This window comes from Cuculus canorus, chromosome 2 (genome assembly GCF_017976375.1).
Source record: "Cuculus canorus isolate bCucCan1 chromosome 2, bCucCan1.pri, whole genome shotgun sequence".
In the NCBI taxonomy this organism is placed as follows: Eukaryota; Metazoa; Chordata; class Aves; order Cuculiformes; family Cuculidae; genus Cuculus; species Cuculus canorus.
The window spans coordinates 8,981,651-8,996,687 of NC_071402.1; the positions used below are offsets into that span (position 1 = coordinate 8,981,651).

General features: G+C 37.1%; 1 protein-coding gene across 3 annotated transcripts in view; it reads left to right on the plus strand.

Moving 5' to 3' along the window:
* The window catches only part of ZFAT (zinc finger and AT-hook domain containing), a 97,755-nt gene extending 83,026 nt beyond the window's left edge, over positions 1–14,729 (plus strand). For 2 of the 3 annotated variants that reach the window (XM_054059725.1, XM_054059726.1), the window contains exon 16: positions 11,509–14,729. In XM_054059725.1, coding sequence (XP_053915700.1) covers positions 11,509–11,748 — 240 coding nt within the window. In that variant the 3' untranslated portion in view covers positions 11,749–14,729. Of the gene's footprint in view, positions 1–1,127; positions 1,245–11,508 lie in introns of those variants that run through there. The other variant, XM_054059727.1, reaches the window with a different exon arrangement.
* Positions 14,730–15,037: the final 308 nt, after the last annotated feature.

Below are 15,037 nucleotides of genomic sequence, written 5' to 3' on the forward strand. Positions count from 1 at the left end.
CAAAACTGTGATTATTCCGTGTGCTGTGAGCATTGGATTCAGGAGAACTGAAGTGGGAAGGCAGTATTTGTGTGATTCCTAAACTTGCTGCCCAGATCTCAGGGATACGTGGCTGAATTTCAACACAAAGCATCCTGAGGTTTTCCTTTGCAGTACTTCACAGGTATTTTGATTAGAAATCACGTAGGATATTTGGGTTTTTTTTTAAGAGTAACAGATTCAGATTTGGAAACTGAATTCAGTCATTAAAGAGAAGAGACATTTTAATCCTGTTATGTACAAGTTTCATAACATCTTTAACAGTAGAGTCACTGCCAGAATGCACACTGTACTGTACATATGATCTGTTTAAGGGTTGAATGCAGTATTAGCCAATGGTGTTTGTGTTGTCTGTCGATATTACTGAACCTTGTTCTTCCCTTAAAGTGCATTGTTTAAGGCCCTTCTACAAAAAGCATTGGAGAAAGTGACTACTGAAATAGCAGCTGCCAAGGAGAAACTATATTTTGATATTTGAATGTTAAACTGTAAACATAATTAAAAAATCCAGTGATTCTTCCTCCTCCAGTTATTAATTGTGATCCATGTCAGATTCATCTTAAAGTCTATTGTCTTCTTTGTTAGACCATCTGAATTTGCTGTTAGCTCTTCATAAGTAAGCGTTTATATCCCAAATTAATTTTATCCCTCACTTTTTCATCTATATTTCTAGCCTTTTGAGTTTACAAGCTGCTAAGCATTGAGCACTTCTTTTTTCCTTGCCATGTATACATCAATGATTCTCATTGGTCTGGTGTCAGGCTGTTACAAGCTCCACTGTTATATCAAATCAAATATTGAATTCTCAAAGCACAGAATCTTTTTGCTGCTTTTCTATTTCTGTTCCCCCCAACTCCCTCACCCCTTAGAGTCTTGTTAATATATAAAAAAAAACTTTGATCACCTAATTTGAAGTTTCACAGAAGCAAAATCAGTGAAGAATTGAAGTGCAGTTCAAGCTGAGTGATCTTGTGCTACCTCTGTTTATGCTGGATTTTACCAATGCTTTACTTTGATGCCTGAGGCATCATTTCGTGTTTTTTGCATGTACTAAAATACCCACACATTTCTTTCTCTGGTACCCTCAGAGACTTTCACTTTGCTTGTGCAGAAGTGTGCAGATCTGTGCTTTCCCAGGGGGGACAAGGTGGAAATACGCCTGCTGACAGCTGACCGTCTGCTTAGTTACCTGTAAAGGACCAGGGGAGGTCTGTAGATGATGATAATTATTTCTCTTTTAATTTTTTCTTCTTTTATTTTTCTGTTTTCATTTTTTCTCTTACAGTTTTCTATATAAATCAGTGTTTAATCGAAGTCTGTTTGAGCTGTTATATAGCTTTAGCTAGTTTCCTCTTCTTGTCTTCCTACCAGAGGATTGCTTCAGAATTATAGCCACACCTATTTTAATTTGAAAAAGAAGTCTTTAAATGTTATTAACGTGACTATAATTCTCTCCTATTCAGAAATGTCAGCTTTTCTTTTTTCGTGAATACCGAGTTGCTTTCTGTGGGATATCACTCATTTGTACCTATGACTTTGTCAGGTTTTAATTATGCTGTGTTCCTAATTGTTAACCTTGAAGTGATCTTAAGACATATTCATATTTCACTTTCCTGCTGGAAAATTTATTCCACGCTTTCTTCTGTGACCTTCAGCTTCTCTTGTGAATTGTGAGACAAAAAATTCATTCAGGTTGTCAGCAATATATCAGCATCATCTGTCACTGAATTTCCACTCTTGTTCTTTAATGGCCTCACTGAGTCCTTGCTTAGCAGCTTGGTTCCATTTTTTTCCTTAATAACATTTATTGCAGTTGTTCTGATTTTTATGCTGTTGTGTAGGTGTTTTTTCTTTTTCTCTAAGGACATACATTACCCAGTTTCTCATCAGTTCCTACCTTCATGTCTCATTTTTATCTAGCCCTTCCAAATTGCTTTCTTATTGCTATATTTGTGCCAAGAAATTTCTTCAAAATCCCAAATTATTGGAATGATTAAAAGTATTTTTTGCTGTAAATGTTACACTATATTGTTGCTATCTTTTTCTCCCATTTCCTCCCTGGAACTTTCTCCCACTGCTGTGCTCTTCCTTACTTTTCATCCGTAAAAGTACCATTTGCACTTGATCTTTAAAATTGCATGTGAATCTAGACGTATTTATCAGTAATGCTGCTGCCTTGATGCTTCAGCACTTCCCCTAACCTGTGTGCTCAGATACCTTCAGTCTGCAGGACTTGTAGTGTTTCAGGTTAATGCAAGACTTTTGCTTGAGGAAACAAACTCTGCCTTTATCCCTAAGTCCTTTTCAGCGTATGGCATGATGCCAGTGTATTAGTTATGACTTGTGTATTTTTAAAGTAGTTTTCTACTAAGTGATAAGACAGAAGGGATAACATGTCTGAGGTGTTTTTCTATTCAATTATTGTCCTGGGTTGTATGTAGTATTAATGCAAGTATATTAAATAATGAATACATGTTATAATGGAGGTGAAATCAAGATCAGATTGTCTGTTCAAAGCCCCAGGCTCATGAACTGAATGTTGAGAAGAAAAAAAATCAGTTCTGAGTTTAGAAATTTTATATTTTTTTTTTGTTCCTAGGAATGATTTTGTAAAAGAACACCCTTTGACAACTTAGCAGTAACCAATCATAGCCTGAATTGGGATTGAGCTTATGATTTTTAACCCCAAAAATGCAAAGTTTGCCCTATTTAACTTGGATTATGATTGGAAAATAGGAATCATTGCTGGCTCTGATAGCGTCGTGTGTATGAGGCCTTTCAAAGGTTGTGTCTAGAGCTTGAGATGGCTTTAGCTCATTCTTGCCTGAGGGTTGGTATACTAGCCTATTATCAAAAATTAAACTTTTTCTTGTATCTAATTTGGGAGAAATCTTGTTGTGTGACAGCTATGAAAGCACACAGCCGCTAAGGAGCATAACACACACAAATGCCCGAGAAAAACAATAATGTGACGTTTTTAACAATATTGTCTGGCATTGACAAACATCCACAGTGAAGCTTTGATCGCAGCATGGCAGGAGAAGTGCATCCTTGTCAGTTTAAAACTTTTTGAGTGACTAGTGATCCAGTCTGGATCTTCTTTTGGCAGAGCTAATGAAGGTATTTCTTTATGACATATTTGAGTTGTTCTGAACAGCTTAAAGTCCAAAAAAAAAAATAAAAAGGTGGGGAAAAAGGTGTGAGCAAAGAGTGCTAAGTTTAAAGAATAACTAGGGGAGAGGTTTAATGCTGAGAAGATATTGTCCACAGTGGACGGCAAACATAGACAAGAAATGAAGCAGAAAGCAGTTTAATGAGAACAGAGCACATAGCAAAGTGGAGGGACTGGCAGTGTAAAACAAGTCACTTTACTTTCTGCACATTTGACACTCTTTGTCCTATTACAGGTATAAATTTGTCCACGGGCCGTAGTGGGCAGATTGATTCATTTGGGGTTTTTGTTTATTTTACTAGCAGATGCTCTTTGGTCCATTAGTTACATAGGTGGACTGTTTCCTAGCCCACATGCTGAACATAAAGGCAAGATCAGAGAATGAGCAGTCATGGCAGTATCACAGCCACCCTTGGTTTACAGTGTCTGCAGGTCTGTATTCAAAGACTTGGTTTTCACACAATATAGCTGTATATAGACTAGAACAGAGAGAGAGAGTGTTTAGCTACAAGCTAGCTTGATGTATATTTATTTCTTTCAGTTAGCAATATACATCAAATAAGGATATTAATTAACCCTGAAGAAGTTTGTTCCAAGTTTGATTTAAATACTGTGTTTCTTCTGAGGGAACATTTCACTCTGAACTGAGCGCTCCTGTTATCTTATTTTTTGCAGAAGGGACTCTTTCACTGTCTAATGTCTGTGTCTTATCTGTAAGTTATTCTTCACTGAGAGAAGATTCAAAGTGTGTTTTCTTGGTTTCACGGTATGAACCTTCTTGAAAGCTTGTTTCCCGAATCTCTCACTGCATTGACCGGGACATGAGAAGAGTGTCCCCTTCTTGGTCTGTGTCCATCTGCTATAGTTCTTATTATAGTTATTGCTCTTCCATTTCCAGTGCTCGTTAGCAGGAATGTGTAAGGATAGCAAGATAATTTCTGGATTAATCAATTGGTTTTTCATAAATGTGGTGTATTATTTGTACCAAATCTCTTAGAAAATAAGTGTAATCCTTTTCAAAATTTGGATTTTTCTTTTTGCCTCAAATTACTGAGCCAGAGAAGTTGATTTTTGTGTTCCTAGTCTTAACTAGAGTTTTAAATCAGTATACCATCGTAGCCAGTTTTTGTTTAGATACTGATAGACAAATATGCTGCTAATTTGCATGTTTAGGTCTGCAATATGTTTTATGTGTCATACTGAACCAGAGATTATTGTCCTGATGTGAGAAGCTTATCAGGAGGTGATTGTGTAAAGCTTTAATTCTTTCCCTCAATACTATTTTTCCTGTCTGAACAAACTTCTGAAACCCTCTTCATTCAGAGCAAATCCTAACTGTCTTGTATACAGAGAACTGCTGGAGAGCAGAGCTGCACTCTTTGTTCTAACAAAACAAAACCAGCACTCCAAAAAAACAACTAGCCTGTGCCCATGGTCTTGATTGCCTTATCAACTCCCTCTTCTTTTCCTTAATATCTAATTTTTTGCTTGATGTTCCTTTTTTGGCACATCAAACAAAACCTTGTTTTCATTTCCAACACTTTTTACTCCTTTCATAGTGTCCCATATCTCATTAGTTGTAAAGATTTTTACTCCTACCTTTGCTCAATCCATGAAGATTTAATTGCTCATTACATTTTTCAAACAAGTTTCTTAATGCTTTCTTCCATATCGTGCTTAGTTCTGTGGATTTTTAATGAAGAGTGATTTGTATCTCATTGTGCTCTCTCAATTACTGTTCAAAAATACGGTGACAGTAATTTTCTGTGGTTAGGCTATTGGTATATTGATACTAATGCCTGTCACACAAAGGACCACTGTCTCATTTATATTATACTTCCCCACCTCCCTTTTTCTGTCTGCTTAGTGTCTCTTGTTTTATATTGAAATTAGAAGGCCTTTGGGGAATGAAATACTTTTTGTATGTAGCATACGTGATACATTCCAGGTCCTGGTGCTAAGCACCACTCTAATATTAACTGTGAAGAGCAGTAATTGGCTGCTGAATTCTTTCTCTTTTTCTCCCATTTAGAAATATGAGACAGGACTGATGTCCTTACTACCTCTGTAGCTTGGAGTGTAGGGTAAACTCTATTCCTGAAAAGCACGGTAACCTATTTTCAACCTAGACTTGTACATAATTTTTTCAGAAGAGTAAGAATATCAACTATTTCACTAACTAAACAGGTCTTTATCAAGGTTAAGAAAACACTGTATTTCCATGCATTTCATCCTTTATTTTACTTCCTTTCATCCTTTTATTCTGTGATCTCTTCAGGCTTTAGTAAAATCCTACCATGGTAACAGTCACTTTCTTCAAAGAGACAGCCGTAGCAATGCACAGCAAAAATTACACATCAGCTTGAAGCTGATCACAGAACAGAGCTCTATAGTGTAACACATCTTCCAAAATAAATACCTAATAATATTAGCATGGCTGTCATGTCAAAGGCTACTGCATGTCGTACTTCAGCAACATGCCTTATATTTCAGTCTGGCTCTCATTTGTACCTACATGATGCTGGATGCTGATGTCCATCTAGAAAAATTGCCAATACATGGAGTTGTTTATAGGTTGATTGTCAAGTTTGCTGTTGCTTTAGGACATGGAGCAATTTGGTGCTTAATGGTACCAGCAAAATAAAGTTTTAACTGAGGCAGATGGCCCTGTGTTCTCAGCCTCTGTGGAGTTCTTGTCATCCGTGTAACATCTAGATATCTGTCATATCAAGATTATTGTCCTGTTAGAGCTATTGAAATGGTGCCAGTGTTGTGGCACTTCCTCAGAAAGAAATCTGGTGATACAGCGTTTTACCAGATGAGTGAAGTTGCCAGTCACAGGCTCTCTGTCAGGATATATTCAAACAGCCAATTGCTAAAACGTTTAAACTGTCTACATCGCTTGTATGAAGATTTGTTTGCCACCTTGTAGATTTTATTTTATGCAAAGCAACTCTCTTATATCAAGTCTCTTTAACATTCTGAAAGTATTGTGTGCCAGATTGTCTTTGGTTTATAGCGCGTTATAGAGGTCAGTGTGATCAAATTACAGTATTTTCTGTGTATCTGGCTGTGTTTTTCATACAATATATCTATATGTAAACTAGAACTGAGACAGAGAGAGTTCAGGTTATTCAAATGGCACTAAACAAAATGATAGAGACAGACCTGTAGGCACCAACATAAGCTGACACATCATATATCCAGGTGCTTTCTGTAGTCTAGAATGCTTATATTCACTTTTCCTTTTAATCTTTTCTGTAGATATTTTGTATAGCATAATGTCTTAAGATACAAAAAAGAGCATCTGTAAGCTAATATAAAGTTTTGTTCTTCATGGTAAGCTGAAGGGCAGCATTCAGTCTGAAATCAAGGGAGACATTCTGTAGGGGATTTTGGGTCAAGCCCAGCAAAACTTTTAAACACTAAGGACCTGCAACTCCTGCTAACTTCAGAGGAAATGGAAGATATTAATTATTTCTCAGGATGAGCTGTAGAATAAGAAAACAGCTTTAGCATCTTACCGCAAATATTTTGTTTACTTCCTTTCAGGGAAGGGAAGGAGTATATTTTCTTTAATCGCTTTAATTAGTTTCTCTCAAATTAAAAAGAACTTACTTGTCTTGAAGAGATTGCTCAAAGAGACACCCATTTTTAGTGTCACTTACATGTATTTAGATGGTCCTTGGATATTTAAATTAAGAACATTTATAATTTAGAAATGTTGAGCTTCTTAATAAGACGCGGGGGTTATAGTCCCATTGGCTTTTATGAGTGACACATTTAACTAATAAAGAATATTTATGCAGGTACTGACTTGATTTAATATGCCAGCTGTGTGTGGCTTCAGCTTCTTGCTGTCATTCTTTAGCAAAGGATAAGCAGACAGATGCTTTTCAGCTGGCTCTCAAACAGAAGAGAGGTCTTGGATGTTACTCTTCAAAAGATTTCATATGCCAATAAAAAGAAGTGTGTAGTGACTTCATTCATTCGTATGGCAGCTGTCCCACTGTTTCATCAATCTGAGCGATGCAAATTAACGTTTTGAGATAATTCCCTGTGGAACAACCTCATAGGAACCGAGCGTAAGCATGTAAACGTTGAACTGATTTGAAATGTAAATATCAAAAATAATGTGGTGGTTTGTCAAACTAAAAGAATTACAGATAGCTGTCCAAAAAGGATACTGGAAGCTAGAGACACTAGAAATAAGGGCATTAGTCTTCTTTACCCTGCATGACAAGGGTAATAAAGCCATATCGATAAAGCCAGGTAGGGAGGTTAAATTAACTTTCTTTATTGGCCATTTTCATTTCAAAAGCATATAAAACTGAATAAATATTAGATTGCTGCTATTGAATTGGATGAGGTTCTAGTTTCATTTCATTTTCATGTCAACTGTGCTTTATTTATTTTCTTCATTATTTATGTACACTCGCAAAACTATATTTAAAATTATTTATGGTTTTGATTTAGTGCAACAAAAGTGAGGCTATACAAGATCCTTCTCAGACTGCGTTGCGTATTCTTGCAGCTCTTAGCAAATGTAGTGTGATTTTTCTGGCCTGAGGCATATTGTCAGAGGATTATGTATAGTGCACTAACACAGGAGAAGTTTGTATGTATTCCATAATTAAAGGGCCAAATTTTAGACACCCCTATTTCTCCATTGTTTGAGAATCTCTAGCATCAAGGGTGGTAATTGTCAGCTGATTCATAACTAGCCATGGAATTTTAATTATCTAACATTTTTTATTGCATCTTCCTATCTGAATTCGCTAGTGATTAGACTTTTGTCTGCCTATAATTATCTTCATCAGTAGATCTTGTGTATGTCCTTTCCTTTCACGCAGGTGCTGACAGTGGAGCAGGTAGCCTCCGGAAAGAGGAGAGGACAATTATGAAAAGGGGGTTCTGTGTATGAATTCACAAAATTCCTGTTGCTTTCAGTAGGACTTGGGATTTCTTTAATTTTTTTTTTATTTTTTTTTTTTAAAGGGGGTGAATGGAGAGGAACAAGAGGAGAACATTAACAGTGTTGTTTCTTTCATAATTTAGCTCCTTGTTTTTTGAAGGGAAGCTCAAGCTTCCATTAGTAAAGGGTACTTTGGTAATGCTCGTATTTTATGACAACATAAATGAGTTATTCTGTGTCAAAACAGCATCAGCCACTTTTGAAAGATGTTGAGCTTGCACTTCAGCGGGAGCTGTTTAAAGTAACTTTCAATTAAAATGTTCAGATATGTACAGAACATGGAAAGGACTCAGACCATTCCTGTAGTTTTATCCCTATAATCTGAATCCTTTGCAACAAAGCCATCAAACAAAGCCAGCGTCAACATCAGTAGGTAAAATTGTGCTGTTGCATTAAGGTCGATGAAAATGGCAAGATTCTCTTTAAATGGTAAATCTTTCATGGGATAAAATACACATATATGTGTATATATATGTGTATATCCACAAATACTATAGACATACTGACTCTGGGACCTCTGAATAATTTAACACCTGATCATACCTATTGTTCAAGAAAAAGCTTTGTACAGGGTAATGAATTGAGTCAAAGTGCAAAGTGAGATAAACTCCTAAGGGGTTTGTGCATCTCTGAAATCCTCTTCATCTGACAGACATTAGAATCATAGAATCATAGAATCACCAGGTTGGAAAGGACCCACTGGATCATCGAATCCAACCATTCCTAACACTCTCTAAACCATGCCCCTCAGCACCTCATCCACCCGTCCCTTAAACACCTCCAGGGAAGGCGACTCGACCACCTCCCTGGGCAGCCTGTGCCAATGCCCAGTGACCCTTTCCATTAAAGTTTTTTTCCTGATGTCCAGCCTGAACCTCCCCTGGCGGAGCTTGAGGCCATTCACCCTTTTCCTGTCCCCTGTCACTTGGGAGAAGAGGCCAGCACCCTCCTCTCCACAACCTCCTTTCAGGTAGTTGTAGAGAGCAATAAGGTCTCCCCTCAGCCTCCTCTTCTCCAGACTAAACAACCCCAGCTCTCTCAGCCGCTCCTCATAAGACTTGTTCTCCAGCCCCCTCACCAGCTTTGTTGTTCTTCTCTGGACACGCTCCAGAGCCTCAACATCCTTCTTGTGGTGAGGGGCCCAGAACTGAACACAGTACTCAAGGTGCGGTCTCACCAGTGCTGAGTAGAGGGGCAGAATAACCTCCCTGGACCTGCTGGTCACACCGTTTCTGTTACAAGCCAAGATTCCATTGGCCTTCTTGGCCATCTGGGCACACTGCTGGCTCATGTCCAGTCGGCTGTCAGCCAGCACCCCCAGGTCCTTCTCCTCCAGGCAGCTTTCTAGCCAGACTTCTCCTAGTCTGTAGCACTGCATAGGGTTGTTGTGCCCCAAGTGCAGGACCCGGCATTTGGCCTTGTTGAACCTCATGCCATTGGTCTCAGCCCAGCGGTCCAGCCTGTTCAGGTCCCTTTGCAGAGCCTCCCTACCCTCCAGCAGATCCATGCTTCCACCCAGCTTAGTGTCATCCACAAATACAGAATGAAAAAGTTAAAAGTCAGTGAACAACAATGGGAATGGTTGCTTAGGAAAAGAAATTAAATTAGAAAAGAACATTGAGAAAACAAACGTATAGAACTTCTTTTTCTCCTTGATGGTCTGTAAGGAGTAAGACACATGCTTGTAAGCATCTCTGTAGTTCTTCTGTTCCCACTCCCCTCATAAGCAACCGTACTAATCTTAATTATATTTCTCTGAACTTGATTGTTCTAATAGTATTGTTTACAAAGCACTAAAATGTTGAATCAGCTTCTAGTTTTAAAAAAAAAAAAATCTCCCCTTTCGAATTAACTTTATTTAGATTCCATGCTTTGTAGAAGCTACCATAGTTGACCTATTCTTTTCAAGATCACTTACGAGTTCACTGCTGCATACCGTATACTACTCTGACATACAAAGGTACACTAAGATCCAGTAAGTTGATACCTATCAATCCCTTATTCTCTTCTTATTACACTTCCAATGGTTATTGGAAATACCATGGGGTTTTGCTTTCTATCATGAGTTGTGAGTCAGGAATTCTGTCTCCATTCCCTGTTGTTTGTGTAAGTGGACAATTTATAGGTGTATTTGATGATACGAAAAAAATTGTTATAGAAAATGTGGCCTCCTACAAGTTCAATCAGCTGCTTTCTTACAGTGAGAAATAAACATGATTTATCTCTGGGAGCTTACTTCATAATACATTTGCTAAGTCTAAATGAAAGATAAATAGGCCTTAACAAAAACAACCCATTTTCTGAAAAGAGAAGGAAGCGAGGATTTGATTCACTGCATGTTGCGGTTGCAGGTGGTTTGGCATTTATGATCCTGCAAATAAAACAGATCTCTTCAATGAACACAGAGAGTGGTATTGTGCTGAAAATGCCTAGCAAATGTGTTTGCATAGCAAAAACTTGCTATTTCATTCTCTCCTCACAAGTACATTCATTTATCACAAGTACTTAACAGAATGTGTTTCCTCCACATGACTTACATTTTTCTGATGTGTTTTTACTGGCCTGGGATACTTTGCATAGGAATTTTTTATGGATCTGATTAAGAATTCAGATTACTTCTTGAATTCTACTAAGTACTGTATTCTAATAATTGACAGACCCCTGTTTGAACTCTTTGAAATTTGATATCAATTTGTGTTGGGTTTTTTTTCTTTTTTACAAGAAGCAAAATGTTCTGTAAAAACTGTGTTATTTTCAATTGTTTCTGTAACTATCCTTTCAATAATGGAAAAAATACTATCTCACAAATGATAGGTCTTAAGAATCTATTTCAGTAATATTTACATTTCACAGTTTTCTGATAGTAGTCCATTAAAGTTTACAATTGCATTTTTACTTCTATAAGCCATCCTTGGCTAAAGAAAAAAAAAAGATAAAGAAATTAATAGAGTAGGTGTTTTTTCGTGTGGTTTTCAGTGGATTCTCATCTCAGTGCTACTATAGGAATTGTTTGACTTCAGATTTATTTAAATAAGAGTGGTTTTGAATGAATGACTGCTGAGAGATAGAAGCTGTCTCCAAAGACTTGTGTTATTGGAACTTTACAGCTCTCTGTGCATATAACTGAGATGCTGTATTCAGTGTTCTGTCTAGCTATACACTTATTAATCAAAAGTCTTCACAACAAATGTTCTGTAGAACTGACATTTTCTTTCAAAACTATCTGGTTTCTAATTTCTGTGCTGTATTTCCGTTAATCATCACAATACCGAGTACTTCTTGGAAAGGTGAAATTTTTGTAACCACTTCAACTTCTCCTTAGGTAAAAGAAGAGGAGCAATCAGCCAATCACACTTTGATGATTCAAGAGACGCTGCAGCAGGCTTCAGTGGAGCTGTCTGAACAGCATCATCTGGTAGTCTCATCAGATGAAGTGGAAGGAATTGAGACAGTGACTGTCTATACGCAGGGTGGAGAGGCTTCAGAATTCATAGTTTATGTTCAGGAAGCTATGCAGCCTGTAGAAGAACAAACAGTGGAACAATCCGTGCAGGAGCTCTAGTGAACAGTGTTCGAAGGAGATGACTACTTGATTTGCCAAAGACAGAATTTTGGTTTTTTTTTTTTTTCTAGCCAAAAGCAAGCAAGGTGACAAATTTTCAGTTCATTTGTGATGCAAGACCTTGTTGCTAGATAGTGAACTGCCTGGTTGGATTGTATTGGTAACTTGGATGTATTACGTAGAAAACCTCCTCAGAGTTTTTTTTTCTAAAAAGTGTTCATATTTTGAGGAGAAAATGTTCTTCCCCTTCTTAGAAGATCTCTCACTTGATTCCTGTAAATCCATACAAATATTGTGTCTTCAATTCCATGTTATCCCACAATAATGAAACATCTATAATGGTAGCTAGAATGTCTAGAAAAGTCCCATTTTATACATTCTCCATATGTGCTTGACTTGACTGGAAGTAGAGTTGGTTTTCTTTAAATTAGAAGGGCTTCTTATTTCTGATTAAATGCTGAGAATGTGTTTGCCAAGTTGTGGATCTAACCCAAACAAAGGCTCAAGGGTTTAGTTTGAAAAATACCACAGATGGACTGTGGTTTGTACTTGTGAGATGATCCTTTGAGTTTGGGAGGTATTTAAAGCCATATATGATAATTCTGGGTACCACAGGATAACTGTTATTTAGATAATTGAATAGTGATAATTCTTTCTCTCCCACTGGAAAAATACCCGTCCGGTACCATATGAGAAACCAAATCTGTCAGATCAGTGAAATATTCCTTTGTTTTTAAGAAAAAATTATATCCAAATGATTTGTAAATCCTATAAAAGAAGATGTATGTTCATATGTTTTAAACAGACATGCTTGTAAATACAATTGTGTGAAGGAACTTGTACAAAAAAATTAAGTAAATATTGAATCTAGATATTCTTAATTATGCATGTATATAGCTCCAGATTTTTCTTCATGAATCTTGAATTGTTTCTGATTTAATATTTTTAAATTTGAGCTATAAAAGTTGTTAGTTAATAACAGAATTGTCATGTTTTCTTCTGGTGCTCTAATTTCTCAAGTGTTGGCTTCCCTTTCACAGCTAACGAAAAAATGCTGGTGCATTGACTGTGACAAATTATTCCTCCACTTAGTAGCCTCTAATCAAGAAAGTAGAGTAATGAAGTCTAGGCAGACCTTTCTATATGATTGAACTTACTTGTGGACGTTCTGGGTAGAAAAGTGGAAAAAAGCTTTTAATTAAGTTGATATAGGGAGTTAGTCGTCTGCCTCTTCTAAGTATACTGTATTCTGTTATTGCTACACAAAATCAGTGTACAAACAGTGGTAGCTTCTCTGTTAACTCTGCTGATAGAGAATTTAAATTTGTTGACAGAAAAGAACTGAAAATCGTTTAACTTTGGTGGTAACTGTGTTTCCTCTGGTTTAATCTTGAAAGGGCACGACTAGACCCAGTGCTGTTACATTTATAGCATGGAGACCTTTTTGCCATTTGGTGTAACTGGCTGGAGCTGGTAACTAATGTCAGCATCTATTTCTTAACCTGCTCAGTAAACTTGACTAGAGTGAGCCATGAAGTGTTTAATAGCATTTGCAATGTGATAGAAATAGAGGTACAAAATGTATCAACGTGATTAATCTTCATAAGAAACTTTGGGTTTGTTGAAACTCAGTGTTGATTTGCAAGAGTAATGCCCTCTATTACCTAAAAGAGAAGAAAGCAGTCTCAAAAAGTTTTCTTAGAGTTTCTTGAAATATTCACACCTCGCTGTCAAAAATCACATTTGGAAGAGCATCCCAGTCATACGCAGTAACAGCTGTGTTCTTAATGTAAAACCTTTCTGCGTCAGTTCAGTGATGTACCGCATTATTATCTGACTGGCAGCAAGAAGCCAGAAGAGCACTCGGGAATTCTTAAGTAAATTATTTCCAGATAGACGCACTGAGTCTATGAGATATGTGTGTATTTGGAGGAAGGGGGTTGCTTTTAGATTTGTTTGTTTTAATTCTAGTATACCACAACCATGTGTAACTGGTGTCATTGAAGGCTTGACCTGCTTTTTTTTTTTTAATCAGCAGTAGAAGCGTTGTCCTTCCTGCTGATTTGAAGGAAAAAGTCCAGTTCTTTTACTACATTTTATGGGTTTCAGAATGGAGATATATTTACACTTTATATGACTACGTATTAGTTTTCCTATACGAAAGCATAAACATTTGTGTGAATTTCCTTTAATCTTTTTTTTAATTTTACAACTTTCAGTTCAGCTCTTTTCTTAAGCTCTAGGTTTATTTCCCAGCTTTTCTTAGAAATGCAGTGGTTGGAAGCATATAAGGTATAAGTCAGGAAAGACCGTCAGCTGTGTTGAATACTGCACATTGATTCGTGCCTCCGTAACTAATACATTTGAGAAAATGCAGGGTCTGTAGTGCCATGAGGAAATGAGTACATCTTCTTTAATGTAAGCCATTGTACTTAACAAAGAGACTGTCCAAAGATTTGTGTTTATTCAGAAGGTACAGAAACAGCTTTATTTATATCAGGTGTTTGTTTTGAGAGGCTACAGCTGTTCCAGATATCTTTTGGCTGGAATTGGAACCACCAAAAAGGTAAGAATTAAATCCTTTACTTGGCAAGCTCTGTTTCTGTTTTCATCTAAACAGCACAGATTGTTTTCAGTGTAGATTCAACTCCTTTTGTCCAATTTAATTTTTCTGAGGGTTAGGTGACCTTTTCAGTTGAGGGTAGACAAGCAGTTGTAGTTTTAAGTTAGACAAGTAGCTCCTGTTTCTGAAGATGATACATTCCTCGCACACACTAGTAATTTTCATTAGCATTTACTACACAGTATGAACTTATGGTTTTTCCTCTTTCTTTGACACCTGAGGAGTGTCCTGGCTTAGGGCTGACACTTGGCAAATATTGCTCTTTAAAAGATTATGCGTGCATAAATCAAGTAACTGATGGGCGAACTGATCTGCACAACTAAGAACACATCAAATGTTTCTGGGAGTTTGTTGAGCACCAAGGGAAGATGGGTCTTGGAAGACCCATCTTTTTTAAAGATTGTTAAAAATGTGGTAAAAGGAGACTTCAAATAATTTTAGTGGCAGCAGAGTCTTATTTAATGGAAAGTAAGATTATGGTGCTTGAAACTGAAGTCCTCTTCAGAAAGTCTCATAGAAATTAACCAGGAACGCTAGTGGAAGGCCCTTATCTTACAGAATGGAACAAGCATCTGTATGCAGAGAGGAAAAATTGGACCTTGGAGGGCAAAAGGCGCAGGACAAGGTATGGGGAATGGAAACTGCAAAAAAATTTTACATCTCTTT